General features: G+C 26.0%; 3 protein-coding genes across 7 annotated transcripts; 1 reads left to right on the forward strand and 2 right to left on the reverse strand.

Annotated features, from left to right (window-relative positions):
- Positions 1 to 268: 268 nt before the first annotated feature.
- LOC123271542 (exportin-7) lies at positions 269 to 10,241 on the reverse strand. Of its 4 annotated transcripts, none has more exons than XM_044737890.1 (14): positions 10,152 to 10,241; positions 9,016 to 9,256; positions 8,274 to 8,440; positions 7,960 to 8,184; positions 5,940 to 7,102; positions 5,426 to 5,570; positions 4,615 to 4,762; positions 4,276 to 4,435; positions 3,795 to 4,197; positions 3,011 to 3,149; positions 2,148 to 2,225; positions 1,883 to 2,076; positions 1,672 to 1,799; positions 269 to 904 (listed from the first exon to the last, which is right to left on the reverse strand). In XM_044737890.1, exons 1-14 carry the CDS (start codon positions 10,164 to 10,166, stop codon positions 805 to 807), a joined length of 3,306 nt encoding a protein of 1,101 aa, XP_044593825.1. In that variant the 5' UTR covers positions 10,167 to 10,241; the 3' UTR covers positions 269 to 804. The 4 variants fall into 4 exon arrangements, with proteins under 4 accessions (XP_044593825.1, XP_044593823.1, XP_044593822.1 ...); XM_044737888.1 differs by having other exon boundaries at positions 2,148 to 2,243; XM_044737887.1 differs by having other exon boundaries at positions 2,987 to 3,149.
- Positions 10,180 to 13,163, forward strand: LOC123271544 (NADH dehydrogenase [ubiquinone] 1 beta subcomplex subunit 9). 2 transcript variants are annotated; one of them, XM_044737892.1, is made up of 3 exons: positions 10,180 to 10,245; positions 10,673 to 10,856; positions 12,732 to 13,163. In XM_044737892.1, the coding sequence occupies exons 2-3, from the start codon at positions 10,744 to 10,746 to the stop codon at positions 13,057 to 13,059; spliced, it is 441 nt and encodes a 146-aa protein (XP_044593827.1). In that variant the 5' UTR covers positions 10,180 to 10,245; positions 10,673 to 10,743; the 3' UTR covers positions 13,060 to 13,163. The 2 variants fall into 2 exon arrangements, with proteins under 2 accessions (XP_044593827.1, XP_044593826.1); XM_044737891.1 differs by having other exon boundaries at positions 10,235 to 10,362.
- LOC123272283 lies at positions 13,080 to 23,845 on the reverse strand. The gene is made up of 17 exons (XM_044738981.1): positions 23,504 to 23,845; positions 23,147 to 23,408; positions 22,189 to 22,673; positions 20,910 to 21,108; positions 20,408 to 20,522; positions 19,305 to 19,554; positions 19,079 to 19,237; positions 17,506 to 17,590; positions 17,279 to 17,421; positions 17,052 to 17,198; positions 16,442 to 16,645; positions 15,548 to 15,746; positions 15,349 to 15,463; positions 14,609 to 14,852; positions 14,348 to 14,503; positions 13,554 to 13,638; positions 13,080 to 13,491 (listed from the first exon to the last, which is right to left on the reverse strand). The coding sequence occupies exons 3-17, from the start codon at positions 22,345 to 22,347 to the stop codon at positions 13,199 to 13,201; spliced, it is 2,553 nt and encodes an 850-aa protein (XP_044594916.1). The 5' UTR covers positions 22,348 to 22,673; positions 23,147 to 23,408; positions 23,504 to 23,845; the 3' UTR covers positions 13,080 to 13,198.
- Between the last annotated feature and the right edge of the window lie 3,179 nt (positions 23,846 to 27,024).

Below are 27,024 nucleotides of genomic sequence, written 5' to 3' on the forward strand. Positions count from 1 at the left end.
TTAAAAAAAAAAAAAAAAAAAAAAAAAAAATGAAGGATGCATTACGGCTAAAATAATTATTATAAAAAAAAGCCCTCAATAATTACGAAGCATGATTTATTAATATTTTATTAACATTGCTATTATATCAACGATTAAAAAAAAAATGGACTTGAAAAATGAAGAGATGAATGGCGACGCAAGTTAATCACAGCGTACTTAAAATGCTCTTGAAAGACAACAACGATAACTTGCTTTGTATTTTATAATATAATTATAAAATTGTTATTTCTTCTTATTATTAATTAAATTAAATTATTGTTTTAATTACGATAAGATGTGAGCACTATCTTCATTTACATTAGAGTAATTTAGTGATTCTTTTATGGCGACTGCTTTGTCTTCAGTTAATTCCTTATTTTTCTATTATTATTATCAATCATTATTGATTCTATTAATAGTATATTATTAAATTAACAGAATGTTTTATTAAAAACATCAACTGATACCACAAACAGCATTAAGGCCGCAGTCCACATTCGCTACACTCTTTGTGGCTAAATAAAAAAAAATTGATTGTTTAATTCTATTCAATAAATTTCACTCCGTAATTTATTTTTTTTATTCAAAAACTTTTTTTTTTTTTTTTTTTTTTTCTTTAATCATTTCTCTTTCATATTCACTCTTACATTCACAGACACACATACGTGCATTTGATTCATTTATCGGCAGGCAATGTCATATTATTTAAATCAAGGTACAATGAATTCATAGTTTGTTTGTTTGTTTGTTTTTTTTTCTTCTTATTATTTTTGTTTAATAACACTACGAAGTCATCATATCGTTGGTTGAATTGGCAGACATATTCGGACCTTTAAGGGAATCATTAATATCTCTCCTGAACATTGATAAATTTTGAGTAAACCTGGTTTTATAAAAAACAATAAATTAATTTATATTTAGTATAATACGATTCAATTAATAATATTTAGATGCAAAACTTTATCATTTTTTTTACCATAAAAAATCAAAAACTTAAAATTTTGCTTTATTAAATAATGACTTTTGTTAAATTGCAATGTACTTTCTTAACTATTGACATTTTTAAAGATATAAGCTCATCATGATTTTACACTCATCGAGACCTTTCATTTGAGTACCCACATGCATTTTTGATATATTTTTCATATATACATATATATAATAAATATAAATATATGAAATATATGAAAAATTTATGTGGGTACTCAAATGAAAGGTCTTGATGAGTGTAACATCGGGATGAGCTTATAACTTTAAAAATGTCAATAATTAAGAAATTATATTGTATTTTGTCAATTTATGATAATTTTAAAGATATAAGCTCATCATGATATTACACTCATCAAGAGCTTTCATTTGAGTACCCACATGCATTTTTGATATATTTTTCATATATACATTTATATAATATATATAAATATATAAAATATATGAAAAATTGATGTGGGTACTCAAATGAAAGGTCTTGGTGAGTGTAACATCGGGATGAGCTTATATCTTTAAAAATGTTAATATTTCACAAGATACAAGGTCATTTCTTAATTATGTAAATAAAAATTTACTTATTCTCTTAATAAAATAGATGATAAAAATGATAAAGTTTTTTAATCTAAAAATTAACCTCTAAAAAATTAAATAAAATTAAATTACCTATCTCTATTTTTTGTTAACAAATTTGGTTCAATACCATCCATTAAATTTTCAAACCATTGAGCCATAGCTGTTTGTTTATCAACTGGTTGACTTCTAATAATATTTTCTCGCAATTGACCAAAATACTGTAACAAAAAAAATAATAATAAAATAATTTTTTCAAAAAAAAAAAAAAAAAAAACAATAATAATAATAAATAAATAAATACTTCTTCATTTAGTAAAATAAGACCCAGAAGTGGTCTCGACATGCTCCATTGATTTCTGCAGTCCTCAAACATAATAACATTCAAAACAGTGCTCAATATTTGCTGCAATATTTCCGGATGTTGTTTGAGTACTTGCAAGAACAATTCACTTCCGGCTGTCACTGCCGCATTTTTCTTCCCCGGATAAACTCCAGCTGAAAAAAAAATAAAATTTATTAAAAAATAATTAATTAATTAATTAATTAAAAAAAATATTTCAACTCACCTTTCTGCGAAAGCTGTTTAAATAAATACGTAACAATATGATCAAGTGTCGCGCAGCAGCCCGTGCAGACCATGGTGTCTGAAATCAAATTAACCGCTAGTTTTTTGCATGCAAACTAATTAATTAAATAAATAAAAATGATTCTGTTAGGTCGTAGCGTTTAATGGGGATAAATGATAAATGTTACGATAAATTTCATCACGGCTAAAAAATAATATCAATTCTATTTTATATTAATAAAAATATATACCAAAATTCATGCTACTAATTAGTAAATTAGTGAAGATGAACAACTTACGCTAATGTGGTAATACAACCATGTTAATAATTAAATAATGTTCCAGCTGTGCGGCTGATTGCAAGTGCTAGGCCCGTAATTACGACAATTGAAGATAATATTTTTATAGAATATAATCCGGAAGCTTGTGGGCAAAATATGACAATTACAAGCTTTTGTAAACCATAACCGGATTGTATAATTAATTAATTAAAAATAAAAAATAGCTAAAATAATAATAATTATTTATTTTACGGGCGAGCAATAATTCTTATGCACTCCAATCCTCTTGGTCTAGTTACGTTCTAATGATGTGCATAATAATAATAATCTATGGCTATAATTATTAAATATGAGTTTGTCAGCTATCAATAATAAAAGAGCGATTATAAACATTCCAAGCACTAACGCAGCAAGCCCATGATGTTCGTTTGATAAAACCACCATGACAAATGTCTTACACTAAAATCATGGGTTTAGACATCGTACGTGAAATATATTGATATTTATGTGGTTGGCAAAGAGGATGTAGAGTATACATGAGAGAATCAGCCGCACAGACCTGTGTAGGAGTCTTTTAGCGCACCTAGTGCCGTTAGGCCTTCGCTGATGCTGGATAGGATGTACAGAAAGACCCGCGGCTCTAAGGTTGATAGAAATGCCATGTGGTCTTGCGCCAGGCACTCCAGTAGCACGTAATACGTCGCTGATAATTTTGGATAGTCCTACAGTAATTAAATTATTTTATTAATTTTTTGGTTAACTTAATATTAATTATAAAATATTATTAGGTCCAAGATTTTTGCCAAAAATATTGGACTTGTAAAAAAAAGTTGTGAATTTTAATTTTTAAAGAAATGTCTCTTATAATTTTTTTATAAATAAAATAAATAAATAAATAATCATAATGATAATAAATAATTAAGATTTTTGTTAACTATAAAAATCATTATTTTAAAATTACGGCTTTATGGGTCTTAAGAAAAAATAATAAGAAATTTTTTTTTTTTTTTAATTAAATTCCGAACAATTTTCATTAAAAAAATTTTTTATAAGACCAATATTTTCATGGAAATTCCTCAACTAAGATTCATAATAAATGATTTAAATTTTTGCCAACTATAAAAATCTCAATTTTTAAAATTACAGCTTTATTATTGGTCTTAAAAAAAAAATTATAAGACATTTTTTTTTATAAAATTAAATTTTTAACAAGTTTTACTTTAAAAAAATTTTTGATAATTATCAAATGAAAAATGATTCAAATTTTTGGTAATTATGAAAATGTCAATTTATATAAAAAATTTGACACTATTAATTATCAATATTGAAATTACAGCTAAAATCCCGACTCTAGATATTTTACTTACTAATAGGTCACTTTGAGGTATACTGAGTAATAACTTGACAAAAGTATTGAGTGCATTATCCAAGGCTTCGTCGCCATAGAGCCTAAAAACGCCAAAATTGACGTAGCTTCCACACAAAGCAGCCTTCAGCATGCTGAAGCAGATGCTAATTCCCTTGAGCTTCAGCGAGTACATCTGATCCTTGGGCACTTCGACGTTCAATATATGATTCCCGTAGCTGCAGATAACTTTGCTAGCTTCGCGGAACAGGAGGATTCCATTGGGGGATGATACTTCGAACTGGAGTCGCTGGCTGCGGTTCTGGACCAGCTCTGCGAACAATTTCAGCACTGGTGTCGTCACCTGGGGCTCGTGGTGCCACAGCTCAATTGCGTGCAGCAAGATCGGCGTGTAATTCGGATATCTAATTGATAAATATTAAGGACTTCATAGATCATGATAAAATCATTAATTAAAAAAATAATTTAGTAAAAAAGGATACATCCAGTCAAAGAGCATCATGTAGGAAGTTTTTGTGTTGAAAGCGTACGCCAGACCTCGCAGGTCACGCGCTATTCCTATCAATGCTTTTTTAGCTTCCTCTGCTGCAAATAGTGGAGTATCTGCTGCACCCATTAACTGACCTAAACTTTCCAAAGCAGCTAAAAAAAAAAAAATATTAATATATTTATCAATAAATTGATCTATTATCTGACTACAATTGGTTTTTTAATAATGACTTTTAATTATTTTATTATTACTTAGATTCAATAATTTAATTTAACTATAACAAGTTACAAGTTACAAGTTAGCAATTATTTAAAATTATATTATACTGTACCTGTGAGGGGTAACATGAATGTATGAAATCTTTCTTCATCTTCACCCAAATCTACCATCAATAATCTTCCCAATGAAGTATAGAACATTGACCTGCAACGCATTTCTGTTACTGCTACATTGTTACCAAGGAATGGAAAATGTTCACTCTGAAATATTAAAAATTTTTTTTTAATTATTTAAACAATTTTTTTTTTAAATTACATTTAAAAATAAGTTTTGATAAATATTTACAAGTGGGGTCAACCATTTTAATTTTCATTTTTTTTAACGAAATTTCTATTTGATTTTATTGATATATTTTTTTTTAAATACATAAAAAAATGAACAATTGAAAAAAAAAAAAGTTGATTATTACAATCTTAACAAATTTTCAAAAAAATTAATACATTTTTTTTTAATTGTTCGTTTTTTTATGTACTTTTCAAAAAAATATATATCAAAACATAAAAAAAAAAGATAAAATAAAAATTTTATCCAAAAACATAAGAACCAAAATTTTTTCCAACTTTTAAAGACTAAAAAGCTATTGAAATCTTCATTTTTTTCTTTGTCGACATTTTTTATCATAAATGCGCCGTAAAAAAAAACAAGCAGAATTAAAAAAATTTTTAAATATTAATTTTTCACCTAGATATGGCCAAAAATAGGGTTGACCCCACTTGTAAATAATTACCTTTAATAATTATTTTTAAAAGTAAATTTAAAAAACTATTTTTCTTTAATTTTTTAAAAATTACTTAAAAATTTTTTTAAAATTAGTTTTTTGATAAAAAAAAAATACATAAATTTTATAAATAAAAAAAACTTACAGTGTGGTTATTTAACATGAATTGTACTTCTTCAAGTTTAACAAGCTTACGGACACAACTGTATCCTACAGATAAATCAGTTAATAATTGAAGCGTCCTTGAAATAATTTGCTCTCTATTTCCCCAGTATTTTAAATTAGTTATTCTAAAAATTAAAAAAAAAATCAATCACAATTCCTATACGGAAAAAACAAGATGACACTAGAATCATCTCAGATTATACTCAGTGATATCTGTGGTGAAAAAAAATTTCAGATAGTAGCTAAAAAATCCAGATAATACTGCGTGATATCTGGATTATACTCATTGTAATCTGGATTATACTCATTATAATCTGGATTATAATAATTATAATCTGGATTATACTCATTGTTATCTGGATTATACTAGCTACTATCTGAAATTTTTTTTCACTCAATATAATCTGGGATTATATTTAGTGTAATCTTGTTCTTTCCGTGTACCAATCCAATAAAACTATTAAATAATTTTTTAAATAAAACAAAAAACCTACATTTTACGAATAAAAACACTGAGTACCATGGCTTCATCACTGAGCCCCAGAACTTCAGACAACCTGCGATAGACTTTAGAATTTTTTTGAATCTGATCCCCGACATAAATCTTGCGAAACTGTTCAAAGAAACTGAGCATAGCGAGCTCTAATTTCTCACAGCCACCCTGAGAGAGTCCCGAATCGGTAAGATTCATCAGCTGGAGGACCCTGCAAACAAGCTCGCCGTCCATGGCGTCTTGCTCTTCGTTGCTGTTGAAGGAAATGCGACCGCCGATCGCGGAGCCGATGATGTAGACCAGCCAGGTCAGCTGGCCCTCCTGGATGGTGATCTCGATCTGGTGAGTGGGATTATTATTGGCAGTCTGGGCAAGAAGCTCCTGATAGGCTCTAGCAGCTTGATCGAACAGCTGGACCAGCAGCGTGCATGTTTTTTGGTACTCGCACCTTCCAATCACCGACAGCTGCTCCAGTTGCTGCTGGACCATGCCCAGATCATCAAGAGGATCCTCCAAGCCGTCGCGCACCACCACGGCAACGGACTCCAGCCGAGAAGTGATGTAAGCGTTGGATACTTCCGGAGTGTAGGTCTCCAGCAAATGGGGCTCTGTTGCTTTTACATAGGGCACTGAAGCTACCATGCGTTGCCACAAGCTCAGCAAGTAGTGGACGCTGTTAGGCGCAAATTGCCACATTTGCAGACTCTGAACGGTGAATTTTGCGATTAATTGGATCGCCTCTGGGTAATTTTCTACCATAACTAATTCTCCGAGCTGGTAATTGCTTTTTAGTCGGGCCAACAGCCGGCAAAACTCGTGGTAGTTGTCTTGATGACTCAATCCTTGGGGATTTTGAAGGATGTACTTCACTCCATTTACCAGGTGGGTTAAAAATTTAGCTCTCTCGGTGTTGGAAAATAAACTACGCCGGACTGAGGCTAATTGTACTAGACACGATAATGCTAATGATGACAAGGTATTCGGGAGACTTTGGTACAAGTCGAAATATAGTTTTAATGTGGTAAAATCTAGGAATGCTGGTCGCCAACTTGTTGGGATTTGGACTGTACACAAATCGTCAGAACTTTCGTCTGTTGATGTTCCGATAAAGTCAAATGTTAGACAGTTACGAGCTAAGCGTAATAACTGAGTCATTAATCCGTGCTGAAAATTATTATTATTATCTACATTATTAAGAGAACAAGAAATTTAGTGTATGACCTTGGATCTTGTAAACTATTAACATTTTTTAAGATATAAGCTCATCCTGATGGTACATTCATTGAGACCTTCCATTTGAGTACCCACATGCATTTTTCATATATTTTATATATTTATATATATGTATATATGAAAAATGCATGTGGGTTCTCAAATGAAAGCTCTTGATGAGTCTAACATCAGAATCAGCTTATATCTTTAAAAACGTCAATAATTAAGAAATTATATTGTATTTTTTTAGCTTATGATATTTTTAAAGATATAAGCTCATCATGGTGTTACATTCATAAAGAGCTTTCATTTGAGTACCCACATCAATTTTTCATATATTTCATATATTTATATATATTATATATATATGTATGTATGAAAAATATATGTAAAATTCATGTGGGTACTCAAATGAAAGCTCTTGATGAGTGTAACATCGGGATGAGCTTATATTTTTAAAAATGTTAATAATTAACAAATTATATTGTATTTTGACAATTTATGATATTTTTAAAGATATAAGCTCATCATGGTGTTACACTCATCATGACCTTTCATTTGAGTACCCACATGCATTTTTCATATATTTTATATATATATATAATATATGAAAAATGCATGTGGGTACTCAAATGAAAGCTCTCGATGAATGTAACATTGGGATGAGCTTATATTGTTAAAAACGTCAATATTTAAGAAAATACAGTGCAATTTAATAAAATTCATTATTTAATAAAGCAAAGTTTTAATTTTTTATTGTTAATGACTATAACTTTTATTTATTATTGGAAAAATAAAAAAAAAATTACCTGTGATTCATCATTAAAGTTTAAATTTTTACAATTTTCTCTTGCTGTACTCAATAATGAACATGACAATCGAAATATTTCAAATAATTGAGTGTCACGAAAACTACTAGCTATTTTTCTGTGCTTAGTCAGTGACCTATTGGCGTCTGCTTCTGAAATTTGATTTATTTCGCAGGTCAATTGGGAGAGCAGTTGTACTCCAATCATGCAATGCTCCACAGATCCCTAGTAAAAAATAATTATTTTATAATATAATGAATAATAGATTAAAGATAAATATCGAGAGTTTAAAATAAAACTTGGCTTTTACATACTTGAAGAAATTTTGAAATGTCTCCAACAACATTTCTGAAGACATAGTCGTCTTTATCAGAATCAAACCATCCTAGCTTTGATATTCTTGCAAATAACGTGACTAATGCTTGTATCACAAAACTCGGTAATTTTGGCCTGGTTGCCAAGTAATTCAGAACATAATTCCCTAAATTACAAATCACGTGTTATAATTATTATCCAACATATTATATATAAAAAAAAAATGATACTGAAGTCAGCTGATAGCTGTCAATTTTAAAAATGTTTTTTTAATAATTTAATTGCTACAAAATTATAAAAAAAAATTTTTTAAATGAAAATTAAAGTAGCAGATATTTAATCACTGTTAGAATTTTTTTAAGAAATTAATTAGTGCAAAAAAAAATTATTAAAACAAAATTGTAAAAAATAAAAAATGCTATTTTTTAAAAATCATTTTTTGGAAATTTTTTTGTTAAATAAAATTAAAAACTTGTCAAGTGATTGCTAACTTTAATGTCATTTTTTTTATAAAAATTAAAGTAGCAGATATTTAATAATTTTTAGAATTTTTTAAATAAATCAGTGCAAAAAAAATTGTAAAAAATTAAAAATGTATTTTTTTAAAAATCATTTTTAGGAAGAAAATTTTTTGTTAAATAAAATTAAAAAATTGTCAAGTTGCTAATTTTAATGTCATTTTTTTTTAACTTGTGTCAAAAAAAAAAAAAAAAAAATTTTATTTTTTTTAAAAATACTTACTGATGTCAAGTCTCTGCTGCAAACTCAATCCTTGGGCAGATCTTGATACCAATTTAGTGAGCGTAGTAGCAGCGAGCAATTGAGCGTAAGCGGAATCGCCTCTTTCCAATAATAATTGACATTTAGTGAGTGTATCCGGTGCATTTTGAAAACCTACTAATGCTTTTTCAGCTTCTGCACGGTGAGCTGCATCCTGGGACTCGTACAATTGTTTGCACAGCAACTCTAGCTGCTGTACTTCCTGCATCAGAAATAACAATTTAAATTATTATATACTCATCTAAATTATTTTTATTTAATTGTCATTTTACAAACTTCTGTCATACTCATGCTCATAATTTAAAACAAAGATTAAACACCAATTAAAGCTACAGTACAATTTAAAACCCCGAAATTTAAATAGTGTAACTGTTTACATTTTTTTGTTAGGTTATAAAAAAATTTTTTTAATAAACTTTTTTTTTGACAGGTACTCCAGAAAAATTTAATTATAATAAAAATAAATTAATTAAATAATAACCATTATTTATTTATTTATTAAAAAATCCAATAAAATAAACTTCCTAAAAAATAAATTAGAGTGATTTATTTGTTGTGACAACACTGCAAAGTATAACGCGTTATTCTTGGTACTGAAAAAGAAAAAATTATTTTATCAGTGTTGATAAATTAAAAAATAAAAATTAAATAATAATAATAATATTAAAAATTTTTTTAATTATTTTTAAAAATTAAAAAAAATAAATTTATTAAATTAAAAAACAAATCTGTCAAAAATAATATTTAATTACATAAATAAAAATAATTTTATTGGATCAAACTATTTTTAATAACCAAAGATACTTTACAATTGACAATAATTATTTTAGAAAAACCATAACGTAAACAATACGTGTTTTGATTGTCAAAAAGATAAAAACATTAAGTAGCTATAGTGATTACGGATCCGGCAGATGAATCCAAAGGTTACGCCGTTTGTTTTTTAATAAATATAAATAGTATCTCTACTATTTATTATTTGTTTATTATTAAATAAATAAATAAGTAATTGCTTAATAAGTTATTAATAATAATTAACATTAATTTTATTTATTAATAATGTTTAAATGATGATTTTATTTTTATTCTGCACTCACCTGCTCATCCGCCATTTTTGCAGCTTACCATTCTGTACTGAAGGCATGAAAGCATACTTCAATATCTACATTCAATTCAACTACACTGACACAAGTACACAAGTGGGTATATATTTGTGAATTTATTTACTGGTATATATATGCGTACACGTCCATATTCTCAATATTCTGTTTCACTACGCAGCTAGATTTTTTATCTTAAAAATTTATGGTGAGACATTTTAATTAATTTTTGGATTTTAGATATTTTTTTTTGTATTTTGTTAATGACATCAGCTGATGATTTTTATTGTGACATCTTGGGTTGTAATTAACCTAATTGTTATTTTTAATTATATAGTGTTTCAATTTTTTTACATAATGTTTTAGGTTAATGACATTTAATCATTTTTTTTAATAATTTTGTTGAAAAAATTATTTTTTTAAAAATTGTGTTTTAAAACTTTTAAATGTCAATTTTTGTTGTCATAATTTATTTGTTAAAAAATTATTAAATATCTGCTAAATTTATTTTGTTATAGGTTACAGCTGATTGTAATAACAAGAGATTGAATCCTGGGTAATTTAGTGATTGGAGCAAGTGATTATTAAAATGGCTCATTCTGTACCAAGTGGTATTGTTACTCATGCTAGGAAGGTATGCAGTCTTTACAAACGCCTTCTTCGGAATTATGAATCCTGGTTTCCTGATTTTCTTGATTTTAGGTAAGTTGCCTTTATATTATGCTAATTCAATTTAATAATAATATTATTACTGAAGTTGGCATTCACTTGACTATTTTTTAATTTATTCCAACAAACAATTTTGTTTTTAGAAAATTGCATTTTTTATTTTTTTTAATTTATTTATATCAGTTTTTTTTAATGAATTTTTACTGTAATTTAAAATAAATTTGTTTGTTGAAATTTTTTTTTTGGAGTGAATAATAACTAAGAACCTTGCAGTCACTACGTGACTGCCTTGATTTGTGAAATATAAATAATAAAAATTTTGCTATATTAAATAATGAATTTTATTAAATTGCAGAGTACTTTCTCAAATACTGACGTTTTTAAAGATATAAGCTCATTTCAATGATCTACTCATCAAGAGCTTTCATTTGAGTACCCACATGCATTTTTGATATATTTTTCATACATACATATATGTAATATATATAAATATATGAAATATATGAAAAATTGATGTGGGTACTCAAATGAAAGGTCTTGATGAGTGGAATGTCAGGATGAGCTTATATTTTTGAAAATGTCAATAATTAAGAAATTATATTGTATTTTGTTAAAGTATGATATTTTTTAAAATATAAACTTATCATGATATTGCAGTCATTAAGACCTTTCATTTGAGTACCCACATCAATTTTTCATATATTTTTCTTATGCACATATATATATATATATATATATATATATATATATATATATAAAATATATGAAAAATGCATGTGGGTACTCAAATGAAAGGTCATGATGAGTGTAACACCATGATGAGCTTATATCTTTAAAAATATCATAAATTGTCAAAATACAATATAATTTCTTAATTATTGACATTTTTAAAAATATAAGCTCATCCCGATGTTACACTCATCAAGAGCTTTCATTTGAGTACCCACATGAATTTTACATATATTTTTCGTACATACATATATATATATATAATATATATAAATATATAAATATATGAAAAATTGATGTGGGTACTCAAATGAAAGGTCTTGATGAGTGTAATGTCAGGATGAGCTTATATCTTTAAAAATGTCAATCATTAAGAAATTAAATTGTATTTTGTCAGTTTATGATATTTTTAAAGATATAAGCTCATCATGATGTTACACTGACCAAGAGCTTTCATTTGAGTACCCACATTAATTTTTCATATATACATATATATAATATATATAAATATATGAAAAATTGATGTGGGTACTCAAATGAAAGGTCTCGATGAGTGTAACATCGGGATGAGCTTATATCTTTAAAAATGTCAATAATTCAGAAATTATATTGTATTTTGTCAATTTATGATATTTTTAAAGATATAAGCTCATCATGATGTTACACTCACCAAGAGCTTTCATTTGAGTACTCACATGCATTTTTCATATATACATATATATTATATACATAAATATATGAAATATATGAAAAATTGATGTGGGTACTCAAATGAAAGGTCTCGATAAGTGTAACATCGGGATGAGCTTATATCTTTAAAAATGTCAGTAATTAAACAATTATATTATATTTTGTCAACTTCTGACATTTTTAAAGATATAAGATCATCATGACGTTACACTCATCGAGACTTTTCATTCGAGTACCCACATGAATTTTTCATATATACATATATATATATATAATATATATAAATATATGAAATATATGAAAATTGATGTGTGTACTCAAATGAACGGTCTTGATGAGTGTAACATCATGATGAGCTTATATCTTTAAAAGTGTCAATAGTTCTCAAGATACAAGATCATTTCTTAATTATGTATCTAGAGATAGAACGAATGCAGTCTAACTTATCTAACTATTCTCTTAATAGCATAGATTAAAAAATGATTTTAGGTATGAAGCAGTACTCACTCGCGAGATCTTTGACAAAAACAAAGACATAAAAGATCTGCGAGTAGCAAAAAAATTGTTACTAGAAGGAGAACAAAAGTTAGAAAACATAATGCACCCGCAACCATTGTTCTTCCCAGAATCTCCAGGTGGTTGTGCTCACGAACGTGAAGTGTTACCTCCAGACTGGGTTCTCGATTACTGGCATCCAACTGAGAAAGCTATGTATCCAAAATACTTTGCTCTAAGAGAGAAACGTAAGCTTGAATACATGAAACTTTACGATAAACAATTCCCTGATGCCCCGAAGGAATTCAAAGATGTTCATTAAAACATACTCTTTGTATACAATAGAATATTAAATTATCTTTTACTGTAAGATTTATCATTAATGTAGCTCGACTTAACAGATAATATAAAATACATTAAAAATTATATTTACAATTTTATCTAGTTATTAAAAAATAATCTTAATTATATTTTGATAGTACGTCGATAAGTTTTGCATAGAAGAATTTTTTCACGTCTTTGGCTATTACAAAATCCAAATGAGTGAATTTGTTGTAGTCTATTTTTATTAGAGTGACATTACTCGTCACGCGTCTTATCAATTCTCTGTTGTCTACCAAAGTGCTCAGTGGATCATTTTCACCGTAAAAAATTACCATCGGCGCATTTATATTTTTAACTTTGTAAGCTGGAGGTTCTTCTTGGTTATAATAATTAATATTATTTTTATCGTAATTATATTTACTAAATTCACCTGAAAAAAAAATTTATTTTTATTAATTTATTTAGTAGATTAAATAAGATAATTATCTTTACCAGTTATTGCACATTGACAGTAATGATACATTGATTTTGTTGAAGTTCCAGCTGGATAATAATTTGATAAATATATCATTTCATTCTAAAAAAAAATTAATATTAAGAATATAAAATATCAAGTGTTAAAAAATTAATTAATATTTAATTTGTTTAAATTAATTATTATTAAATTTTTTTTTTAATTATTTAATATTGATTTTTTTTTTCAATTATTTAATATTTAATTTTTAAAAATTAATTATTTAATTTTTTTTTCAATTTAATATTAAATTTTAAAAATTTGTTAAATATTTAATTTTTTTTTAAATCATTTAATATTCAATTTTAAAAAATTAATTATTATTTAATTTTTTAAAATTAATTATTAAATTTTTTAAAAAATTATTTAATATTGAATTTTTTTTTCAATTTTTTAATATTCAATTTTTAAAAATTAATTATTATTTAATTATTTAATATTGAATTTTTGAAAAAATTTAATAATAATTAATTTAAAAAAATTAAATAATAATTAATTTTTTAAAATTGAATATTAAATGATTTAAAAAAAAATTAAATATTTAATAAATTTTTAAAATTTAATATTAAATAATTTAAAAAATTTAAAAAATTTATTAAATATTTAATTTTTTTAAAATCATTTAATATTCAATTTTAAAAAAATAATTATTATTTAATTTTTTTAAAATTAATTAATATTTTTTTTTTTTTTTTTTTAATGAATTATTATTTAATTTTATAAAAAATTATTTAATATTTAATATTTAATTAAAAAAAAAAAAAAAAATTACATTATCCATTTGCTCATCATCAAATCCAAGAAATAATTTCAATATAAGAATACAAGCATCTACAAGATTTAAAGCTTCGCAATAATCTGTAAGTAAGTTTCTGACCAAAGTGCTTTGAGGCAAGAACTCGGACATACCAGTGGGGTCGATCATTTGCTGCAAAAAAAATAAATCAACTTTTTTAGTTTGCATTCTATAATTTACTTATTAACAGTTATTTAATAAAAATTAATTGGTTAATTATTAAAAAGTTTTAGATACTCCAATTCCATAAAATGTGCTTGTAAATAAATTCCTCAAAGGGTCTTTCTTCTTCCAGTAGACCGTAGGCGATAGAGCAATTACAACATCCAATTTTTCGTTGAATTCTGGTTTTTCAGACAGTAATATTACAATTGAAGTTCCTCCCATTGAATGACCGATGTAAGTTAGAGTAGTTTTATTCGTTGTTTTAAGTACGTAGTCTATTGTGTCTGCATAATCTATTACACCGTATTCATGAAAACTGTAATAAGAATAAGTATTATTAAAATTGCTATTTAATAACTTAATTTGAATGATAGAAATTTTTTCTAATTAAATATAAAATTTTCAGTCTAAAAATTAAATTTAAATTTATTCTTATTATTTTAAGAATAATTAATATGCGTTTAAAAAATTATAAATTCATTTTTTTATAAGCAGCTAGATGTTTCAATTAAAAAAAAAAAACTTTTTTATATCCTTGAATAAATATCAGAAATATTACATTGAATTCTTTACATTACAAACGATATTTTTTTGCAGTAACACATAAAATTTTATTGCAGCGTAATGAGTCTCAGAAGTAACTAAGGTGAGAGAGAGGTTTCTTACAAGTGTGCTAAATTTATGATTCACTTTACTGTGTAAAAATATTCTCCTAATTATTAAATAGGAGAATTATTAATTATTAATTATTCTATTAATATTATAAATAATTTTCTGAAGAAGAAATAATGAATAAAAAAAAAAATAGTTACGTGAAATTCCAAAATTTAGGATCTTCAGGTGACAAAGTTTTATGAGCACGACCGTAACAATTTCCCCGGACATTTCCAAGCCAGACGTCATACCCAGCATCAGCCAGAACGTACACTGAAAAAAAGGTAGAAGATTTACTAATATTTAGTATATTTTATGATTAATTTTGCGAAGTAAAATTAAATTAAATTAACTCACCAAGAGATCGTCTAAGCGCTGCCCAAATGTCAGCTGAAGCCAGAAGCCCGTGTTCTAATAAAATAACTGGTTTACCATTTCCTTCTTCTTGGTAGTGAAATTTTCCCTTTGGAATTCTAAATATCTGCAGTATGTATCCGTCGCTTGTTGTTAAATTGTGCTGTTCTGCTTTGTATCCAAATTCTTTAGCTATTCCAATCTTAAATAAAAATTTAATTAATTATTATTACAATAATTAATAACTAAAAATAAAATAACTTACAAATTTTTTTAACATATCAATTATGGCAAAAAAAGATTGACATTTAAAAATTTTTTTAAATTAAAAGTGTGATTTTTTAAATTATTATTACAATAATTAATAAATAAAAATGAAATTACTTATAAATTTTTTTATCAAATAAATTATGGCAAAAAAAAATGATAAAAAAAAATTGAAATTTCAAAATTAAAAAAAAATTAAGTGTTATTTTTTAAAAATAATTTTACGGAATAAATTTGATTAAAATAAAATTTTTTAAATTATTAATACAATAATTAATTAATATTAATTATTACTAAAATAATTAATTAATATTAATTAATTATTATTACAATAATTAATAACTAAAAATAAAATAACTTCAAAATTTTTTTAACAAATAAATTATGGCAAAAAAAAATGAAATTTAAAAATTAAAAAAAAATAAAAAGTGCTATTTTTTAAAAATAATTTTTCAGAATAAACTTGATTAAAATGAAATGTTTTTAGTTATTATTACAATAATTAATTAATATTTCAATAATCAAAAAATAAAAAGTACTATTTTAAAAAAATAATTTTTCAGAATAAATTTGATAAAAATAAAATTAAAAAAATAATTATTACAATAATTAATAAATAAAATAACTTACAAAATCTAATACAGTATTGCTACTATTAGCTTCTTTAAGAGTTCGAACTTTCAACATCCTTTCTTGCGGAAGCAAGTTCAAACACCATAACAATTTCACTGAATATATTAAAGATAAAAATAAGATAAATATAATACAGTTAGAACGGGTATATGGCATAGTTAATCCAAGTATATCACAATAAATAAATAAGGAGGATTGATCCTCTCAAAAGTAACCCACGAAATGATTTCACTTGTAAGAAGATAGTTGGAGATGTGAAATGGATAGTGTGATTTAGGTTGTGCAATAGACTGGGTTACCACTATACGTTTATGATGTGTTTTTATAATCATTAAATTATAGTATTAAACCGTACTTTGCACTGATATAAGTAACTAGTTATAGAAAATATCATACTAGATCGATGATATCGACATATAAACTTTTTATCCAGTATTATTTACAATTATAATTTTAAAAAATTATTGCACGTAGCGGCAATAACTTTTTTTATTATTATTTTATCGAGATGTTAGCTTCATCGATCATTAAATGTAATTAATCACTATATGTCACACTTATTAATTATTTATATGAAATAATTAGCCTATTTTTTACTTGGTAATTAATACTGAGAAATAAGTTTTGTTATTCTATTGTACAGGAGCTCCTTAGCGTCCTGAGCGAAGAGGTAGTCTAAATGATTGAAAGTATCGTAGTCTATTTTGCCGAAGAACACGATATTTGGCAACCTTTTCTTCAGCTCTAATACATTCTGAGGAAAGTAATTATTATTTGTTAGTTATATTTGTGCGGATTGTTATTGTTTATATTGTTTTGTTGTTGTTATATTACCTCGACTGGAGTGAAGTAATCATTGTCAGAATAAATTAGTGCAACGTTGGTTGTTATTTTTTTTAAATTGTAAGCTGGTGGTCTTTTCTTCCCGTATATTTTAAAGTTGTCGATATAACCGTAGTCATATTGACTAAATGATTCTGTAATTAATTTAAAAATTTATAAAAGTGATTAAAAAAATTTTTTTTTAATTATTTATAATTTTAATAAAAGAAAATTCATACTCTGTATTATATTTTGCCCATAATGATCAAGTACCATTACTGAACTTCCAGCAGGAACGTAACTCAAAAGATAAGGTAACATTGTCTGCAATTGATATAATTAATTAATACTAGCGACTTTGCAGTCACGATGTGACTGCCGTGATTTTTGCTTTATTAAATAATGACTTCGGTTAAAATGCACTGTACTTTCTTAAATATTGAAGTTTTTAAAGATATAAGCTCATCCTCATGTTACAGACGTCAAGAGCTTTCATTTGAGTACCCACATGCATTTTTCATATATTTTTGATATATTTATATATATAAATATATAAAATATATGAAAAATTGATGTGGGTACTCAAATGAAAGGTCTCGATAAGTGTAACATCGGGATGAGCTTATATCTTTAAAAATGTCAATAATTAAGAAATTATATTGAATTTTGAAAACTTATGATATTTTTGAAGATATAAGCTCATCATGATGTTACACTCATCAAGAGCTTTCATTTGAGTATCCACATGCAATTTTGATATATTTTTCATATATACATATATATATATATTATATATAAATATATGAAAAATTGATGTGGGTACTCAAATGAAAGGTCCTCGATGAGTGTAACATCAAAATGAGCTTATATCTTTAAAAATGTCAATAATTAAGAAATTATATTGTATTTTCTCAACTTATGACATTTTTAAAGATATAAGCTCATTCCGATGTTACTCTCATCAAGACCTTTCATTTGAGTACCAACATGATTTTTTCATATATTTTTCATATATACATATATATAATATATATAAATATATAAAATATATGAAAAATTGATGTGGGTACTCAAATGAAAGGTCTCGATGAGTGTAATCTCGGGGTGAGCTTATATCTTTAAAAATGTCAATAATTAAGAAATTATATTGTATTTTGTCAATTTATATTTTTAAAGATATAAGCTCATTATGATGTTACACTCATCGAGTCCTTTCATTTGAGTACCAACATGTATTTTTGATATATTTTTCATATATACATATATATAATATATATAAATATATAAAATATATGAAAAATTGATGTGGGTACTTAAATGAAAGGTCTTGATGAGTGTAACATCATGATGAGCTTATATCTTTAAAATGTCAATAATTAAGAAATATATTGTATTTTGTCAACTTATGACATTTTTAAAGATATAAGCTCATTATGATGTTACACTCATCGAGTCCTTTCATTTGAGTACCAACATGTATTTTTGATATATTTTTCATATATACATATATATAATATATATAAATATATAAAATATATGAAAAATTGATGTGGGTACTCAAATGAAAGGTCTCGATGAGTGTAATCTCGGGGTGAGCTTATATCTTTAAAAATGTCAATAGTTCACAAAATACAAAGTCATTTATTAATTGTGTATCTAGAGATAGAACATTTTCGAATACAGCTTAAACTATCCTGAACACAAAATTTTTCTTATTCTCTTAATAATATAGATTAATAATATTAAAAATATTTAAAAATTGTCTGAAATTAAGATAATTAATTATTAATAATAAAAATAATTAATAAATACCTTATTAAGCTGATGAGGACTAATCCCAACATTTGCAAAAATTAAAGCAACACATATTTCTTGTGTCGGAAGATTATCACGGCAAAATTCTTTAGCTAGAATTTTATTCGTTGAACTTTGCGGCATCAAATCATAAACTTCAATTGATTCAAGAAATCTCTTTACGAAAAAAAAAAAGTTAAATTAATTTCTGAATTAAATTTGAATTTTTATATTTTTTTTTTACCTTTAACAAATCTCTGTACTTAGCAAGAACGCTATAAATAGCTCTTTCAGAGATAGCGTTCCAATAAGCGACTGGCGCAAGGTTGAGCAGTAATTTTATTTTTTCATTGTACTCCGGTTTTTCCGAAAGAAGAACAAAGCTCACGGTCGAACCCATTGAATGACCGATGTAGGTAAGCGATTTTTCGTTTGTCTCGTTCAAAACGTAGTCGATCATTTCAGCTACGTCGAATATTGCGATCTCGTGATAACTGTTATAAATAAATAAATAAATAATTTAAAATTTTATTATCTAACAGTACATCAAATAAGTTTATTGTCTACTTAAATTTCAGCAATTTAAATTCTGAGACTGCAATAAAGACAGATTTACTGGCTTGATTATCAACAAATAACGTTTGCTAATTTAAATACATTAATTCGGATAGAAGAATAGTATAATTTAATTGCCATTATCGTAATTAAAATTAATTTATTCTTCTATAAATTTTTTTAAATATGTAAATATGACTAATAAAAATTGACAATTTTATAATTTTTATAAAATAATAAATTAAGTCTAAAAAATTATTAAAAATTTAATTTATAAGTTTTTAGAGTTTAAAAAACTATAATTTTCTAAAATAAATTATTTTTTTAAATAATTTATTTGTTGAAAAAAAATTATCTAATAAAATTATTTATTTTTACATTTAATTATTTATTTTTTAAATAAATTATTTTTTGAAAAAATTTAATTGTTAAAAAAATTATCTAATAAAATTATTTATATTTAAATCTAATTATTTATTTTTTAAAAAATTATTTTTTTTTTAATTTAATTGGTGAAAAAAAATTATTTAATAAAATTATTTATATTTAAATCTCATTATTTATTTTTCAAATAAATTATTTTTTTGGAAAATTTAATTGTTAAAAAAAATTATCTAACAAAATAATTTACATTTACATCTAATTATTTATTTTTTAAATAAATTATCTTTTTAAAAAATTTAATTGTTAACAAAAAATATTTTTTTAAAAATTTAATTGTTAAAAAAAAATAATCTAATAAAATTAATAATATTTACATCTAATAATTTATTTTTTAAATAAATAAATAACCTGAATTTCCAGAAATCACGGCCTGACGTTGATAGCTCTTGGTGTGAACGACAGTAAGAGTTACCCCTGACATTGCCAATCCAGACGTCGTATCCTTGGTCTGCTAGGATAAAAGCTGCAAATGGAAGATGAAAGTTAAAAAAAAAAATATTACGTTCAAGGCTCTGGCGTTCTCATTGCACCTCTATTAATATAAATATATTTGTCGTATGCACGCGATACATGATCATATGTAGGTAGCTTTTTACCGTAACTTCACTGGTCCACCTTGAAATACGCCAGGCATACTCTACAAATTATTTTGACGCATATTTTCTTGCGAAAAAATTTTTTTATAATTAAATTATGCCTCCTATCTCCAATTATAAGGCTAACCACATGTGAGTATTTGCATCAAAATGTCTAGATGAGTAATTATTTATTTTATAAATAAGTAATGTAATATAATGAATTAATGAAAAACTGGTTTTAATTCTTTTTCATTAGGGGAAAAGAAACTTACCAAGGTCTTTGTCAGGTCCTATAAGAACCCATGAGTCGGAGGAACCAAAAACTCCGTGTTGAAGAAATACAACTGATTTTTTTTTTAATGACTTTGACTTTGGGCTATCGGGAATCCTGTGGAAGATCAAGTTGTAGCCATCTTTGGTTGTTAAATTGTGCTCTTCTGCTGGGTAGTTGTATTGTTGTACCAAGCCGACCTGAAATTTTTTTAAATAGTTAGAAAAATTTATAGTAAATAATGACTTTTGTTAAATTGCACTGTACTTTCTTAAATATTGACATTTTTAAAGATATAAGCTCATCCTGATGTTACAATCATCAAGAGCTTTCGTTTGAGTACCCACACGCATTTTTGATATATTTTTCATATATTTATATATATATATATATATATATATAATATATATAAATATATGAAAAATCGATGTGGGTGATCAAATAAAAGGTCTTGATGAGTGTAACATCAAGATGAGCTTATATCTTTAAAAATGTCAATAATTAAGAAATTATATTGTATTTTGTCAACTTATGATATTTTTAAAGATATAAGCTCATTATGATGTTACACTCATCAAGAGCTTTCATTTGAGTACCCACATGCCTTTTCATATATATTTTTCATATATACATATATATAATATATATAAATATATGAAATATATGAAAAATTGATGTGGGTACTCAAATGAAAGGTCTTGATGAGTGTAACATCAGGGTCAGCTTATATCTTTAAAAATGTCAATAGTTCTCAAGATACAAGGTCATTTCTTAATTATGTATCTAGAGATTTTATCATATGACTATCCTGGACACAAAATTTTTCTTATTGTCTTAATATAGATAATTGAAAAATAAAATTTTATAATTAATTAATTAATTATTAATTAATAATTATAATATTTAAATTAGCAGACACCTGATTAGCTTTTAAAATTTTTAAATTAAATCTGTAATAATTAATCTCCTCAATAAAAATTAAGTATCCATAATTTAAATTTCAATATTATCAATAATAAATATCATTTGTAAAAAATACCCTTGAGTAAAGTAAAGTAGAGCAAATTTACACGATTGCAACAAAAAAGTTAATCTAAAAATTAATAGACAAACAATTTATCTTTTTTACAATAATTTTTACTGATTAAAAATTACCAATCCTATTAATCGACCTGATAAATATTTAATATAATTTTTTTGCCGCAAATTTTCTTGCAATTCATAATTTATAGTTGATAAATATTAAATAAAATTAAATTGGATGAATTAAAGTTACTTACAAAGTCCAAAACAGCAGTGTCATCAGCAAGTCTTGCTTGAAGGGAATCCCTGGTCCTAACGCGGTTCAAAATCGGCTTCCGTGGAAATAATAATTCTCGTAAAAAACAAAACACGTTTGCCGGTAATATAAGCGCGATAAACAATAAAATCCAATTCATTTCAACTATTTATGACTAACAAGTTTTAAAAGTTAAAAGTCACTGAATAAATAATTTGTATCGAATGACATCAAATACGTCTGTTCAGTCCACAGGATAATTATTAAATGAGAATTTTATCAGCCTTAAATACACCAGTTTTTTGTAGTACGTAAAATCACAACATGCTTTCGTATTTCTTCTTTTTTGCTTTTTATTATCTTCAAGCTTATTTAGTATCGCTTCCCCACCTGGGGATTGTGATCAGGTCCTTATGTTCATCAGAACTTATTTTTTTAATCAAGTTCAATCTCCTTGTGACCTTTCTTCCAGTAAAATCCTTCAATCTATTTCAGGAAAATTATTTTATTTTTCTTGATACTAAAATTGAAAAAATCTGATAATTTTTAGAATTTTTTTAACAAATAAATTATGAGAAAAAAAAATTGACATGTAAAAATTTAAAAAAATTAAATTAAAATTAAAAATTAAATTTAAATTAAAAATTAAAATAAATTAAATTAAAATTAAAAATTTTAAAAAATTATTTTTAAAAAATTGCATTTTTAATTTTTTAAATAAATTTTTAATTTTTTAACTAAATTTTTAATTTTTTAAATAAATTTCTAATTTTTTTAATCAATTTTTAATTTTTTAAATAAATTTTAATTTTTTTAATCAATTTTCAATTTTTTAAATAAATTTTAATTTTTTTAATCAATTTTTTATTTTTTTTAATTTCTCCGGATAAATTTTTTTTGTAATAATTTATTTGTTAGAAAAATTGTAAAAATTAATTAAATTACTAAATTTTACTTACCTAAATTCAAATCTTTAAATAAAAAAATTATTACACACAATTTTGCCGAGTGATTTTCAATAAATAAATTTGAACCTTCACACTCAATACAATAATTGAAATGATTGTCGTAATTACTTGTGCACACATTAGTTGATTTTTTTCTTAAAAAAAAAGTATAAAAAATAATAGAAATAATTATTTAAACACGTACTCGAGCTTCTACCAAGAACTCCCGAGCAATGTAAAATATTTAGCGATAACCCAGACAATTGGACGGCAACTGGAAAGAAATAATAGCCAATTGTTGTTTATATAGTCTCGGTACATTGAATGATTAAATTCGCCGGCAGCATGCTAAAACTTAGATATTTTTACCTTGACTTACCGGAATTCCTCATTGCGTTTTATAAATTCTTTCTTTATTTTATTCTACGTGAGATTTATAACAAAACAGAAGAAGAGTTTATTCAATTTTTAGTAAAATAAAAGTCTATTTTTATTTTGCGCGTCATCAATAGATAGCATCTTTCTATTCTTCAGCGGAACTCTTCGCGGATTTTTAATTTATTGCTGCTACAAAAGTTGTTGAGTAATCTTATGATGGTTCTTTTTCGGTTATTTGCATACATTGATGGGCAATAAACATATAAACACAAGGTCATTGTCGCTTTAGTATAACTTTGGGAGAAGTCAAGTTTAAATTCTCGAGCGACAAATCTGAAAAAATAAATTTATTTTTTTTTCTACTGTCTAATAACTTTTAAACTGTAACCTAAGTAAAAATAAGTTAAAAGAAGATGTTAAATAATTCAAAGTAGAAAATAGACAAATAATCACTCAAGCTGGATATTAGTTAATAATAATAAAGTGTAAAACGGAACTTAATTAAGTTTAAATTAAACTAATAAGTTTAACATTTAAATGTTAACTCATATAAGTGAACAAATCATCAATTATTAACTAATTATTTTTTTAGAATTTTATAGCAATTAAATTATTATACAAAAAAATTTATTCAAAAAATTCCACGAGTGAAAATTAATAAAAATTATAAGTGAAAATTTTTAGAAGCATTTTTTAATTGGAATTGATTTGTTAAAAAAATTTTTAAAATTGACAGCTGACGGCTAACTTCAGTATTATATGATACTAAAGTTAGCCGACGTTGAAAAATTCTTCTATTTTTTTCAACAATTAAATTGCAAGTAAAAAAATACTTAAAAAAAATTACACTTATAATTTTTCAAATTTTCTACATGTGAAATATTTTCTTTAAATTTTATTGTAACAATTTTTTCAATAAAAATTTTCAGATGTTGGCTAATTTAATTTTCATCAGTATTATAAGTATTAATTAAATTGTTAGTTAATAGTTAATATTTCATTTTTAATAGAACGGGGAATCCTATCCTTTATATTAATCCTTTATTATCCTCTAAATTAAAATAGATGAAATAAAAATAAGTGCGAAGTTAACTAAGTATTGAATTATCGCAAAAATATGGATGACACTAAAGTTAGCAGACGTCTAAAAATTTTTTAATTTTTTTTATTAATTAAATTACAACTAAAAAGATATTTATAAAAAATTGCACTTATAGTTTTTGAAGTTTTTTACATGTGAAATTTTTTTTTTGTTTAATTGAAATTTTTTCAATAAAAAATTTATAAAAATTTTGAAATGTCGGCTAACTTAATTTTCATAAAATATGGTCCCCAATTCCTTATTGGTTGAAAAATTAAGGCGCGTGAAGCGCGCAATTTAAATTCCTAGTATTAGTTAAGAAGGGTTTACATTTTTTCTCTCTCTCGCCCTCTATTGGACAAACGAAAGTATCTCTGTCATACTTGTACAACAAATGGAATCTTAAAACGCATTTTATGCATAAATAAATGAAAATTTTCCAAAAAAGCGCTTCGCTCTTCGATAGATAATTTAATTATCTATCGAAGAGCGAAGCGTTTTTTTTCGAAATTTTATCACATACATGAGAAAAACACGTTTGAAAATCAACTATAAACCGCTCTTAATATCAAGGTCTCTGTGTGCATTTCTGTATGTATAAGATGCGCCTATTCATGGAAAAATGTACAGTGAATAACCTATAACCTGTATTGCAAGTCAGCATTTGAAGCAGACTGCCACCACAGCATTTTTCGAAACATCTGGAGAGAGGGTAAGAGTCCCAAAACTCGAGCGCTAATAGGGCATGAGTTCTCCCCCCAATCAATAACTAAGGGACTGTCAAAATCTCGGACCCGGAAAACTGCTGGGTAATGGGTATTAGGGATGGGCGATGTCAGACTATCTTCTCTTATTTTTTTTATACAATATTTTATATTCCTTAAGGGATGAAAATATATTTTCTAATATTTCTATAATTACTTATGTCGAGAGCAATTAAGTAGTAAATTTATATATTTATGGCTTAATCCTATTTTCTATTTTATTATTCCTAGTCTATTGTGCTGAATTTTCGGGGAGTAAAAATACATTTTAACAATAACCTTTTTTACTAATAACTAAAGGTCTAGACCTAGGTTGTGGGGTTTTCCCAAAAGTTTTATTATAATTGTAAAAATAAATTTAATGTTGAGTTTCGCGCTATCAAAGGGGTATCATCAGTGCTCGCGTGGCAGCGCCAGTCGCGATTCAACTAAACCGTGATATGACATCACAGTATACATGTTCCATGTGGATTAAGCAAGTGGCGCTACCTTCATGAGAAAAAAATTAAAAAAATTACATACTACCCTGATAGCCACCTTACCTATAACTTATTGTCATTCTACGTCCGCAATTTGAAGCAAACTTAACGGAAAAAGTTGGCAAAGCGAGCGATTACCTATTAGTTACCTATAACTTACTCTGCAAATAGACGTCAAAACTTACTGTACAAGTATTTCCGTCAAATTGTAGTAAAGTTGAAAGGAAATTTAACTACAAGTTTGATTGTTAACTTGTATTCAAGTTGCGGCTGTAGATTTCCGTCAATTTGCTTGCAACTGTTGTTGAGTGAAGAATTACCGCCAACTTGATGTATAAATTAACCGTAACTGCTGCAAGTCAACACTTACTGAGAAAGCGCTGGCTTACGGAAGCCTGGATGGCTCACCGTCAACTTACGAAAAAGTGGCGCTCCTTTCGCCCACAAGTTAACTAGTGCACGAGTCCACTAGTGCACTTGTACACTTGTGGAGGCGACGCGACAGTATTAGAAACGAGCTTTTCGAAGGTTTCGCCATTTTGACATGCGCAAATTAAAAAATAACGCCTTATTTTGTTATTGTTTACGTTACGCTACAACAATGTAGACATTAATATTGGAAATTTAAATTTATTTTGATTAATTAATTGCTATTGCTGTAAAATCACTCCACAAGTGCACGAGTCCACTAGTGCACTTGTGAACTTGTGGAGGCGATGCGACAGTATTTGAAGAGCGATTTTACAGCAACAGCAATTGATAAATTAAAATAAATTTAAGTTTCCAATATTAATGTCTACACTGTTGTAGCGTAACGTAAACAATAACAAAATAACACGTTATTTTTTAATTTGCGCATGCCAAAATGGCGACACCTTCGAAAGGCGCGTTTCTATTACTGTCGCGTCGCCTCCACAAGTTCACAAGTGCACAAGTGGACTCGTGCACTAGTTAACTTGTGGGCGAAAGGAGCGCCACTTTTTCGTAAGTTGACGGTGAGCCAACCAGGCTTCCGTACTGGCTATCAATGTATGACAGCATGATAGGGAGTGTACTAGGGATGAGCGATGTTAGCAAAAAAAATCGACATCGGACTATCGATTTTCGAAATTTTTCATCATTGAACCATCGATGTTTTGACAAAAACATCGAAACATCGATTGTAGACATCGATGTTGAAAATGCGCG

The sequence above is a fragment of the Cotesia glomerata genome, linkage group LG9 (assembly GCF_020080835.1).
Source record: "Cotesia glomerata isolate CgM1 linkage group LG9, MPM_Cglom_v2.3, whole genome shotgun sequence".
Taxonomy (NCBI): Eukaryota; Metazoa; Arthropoda; class Insecta; order Hymenoptera; family Braconidae; genus Cotesia; species Cotesia glomerata.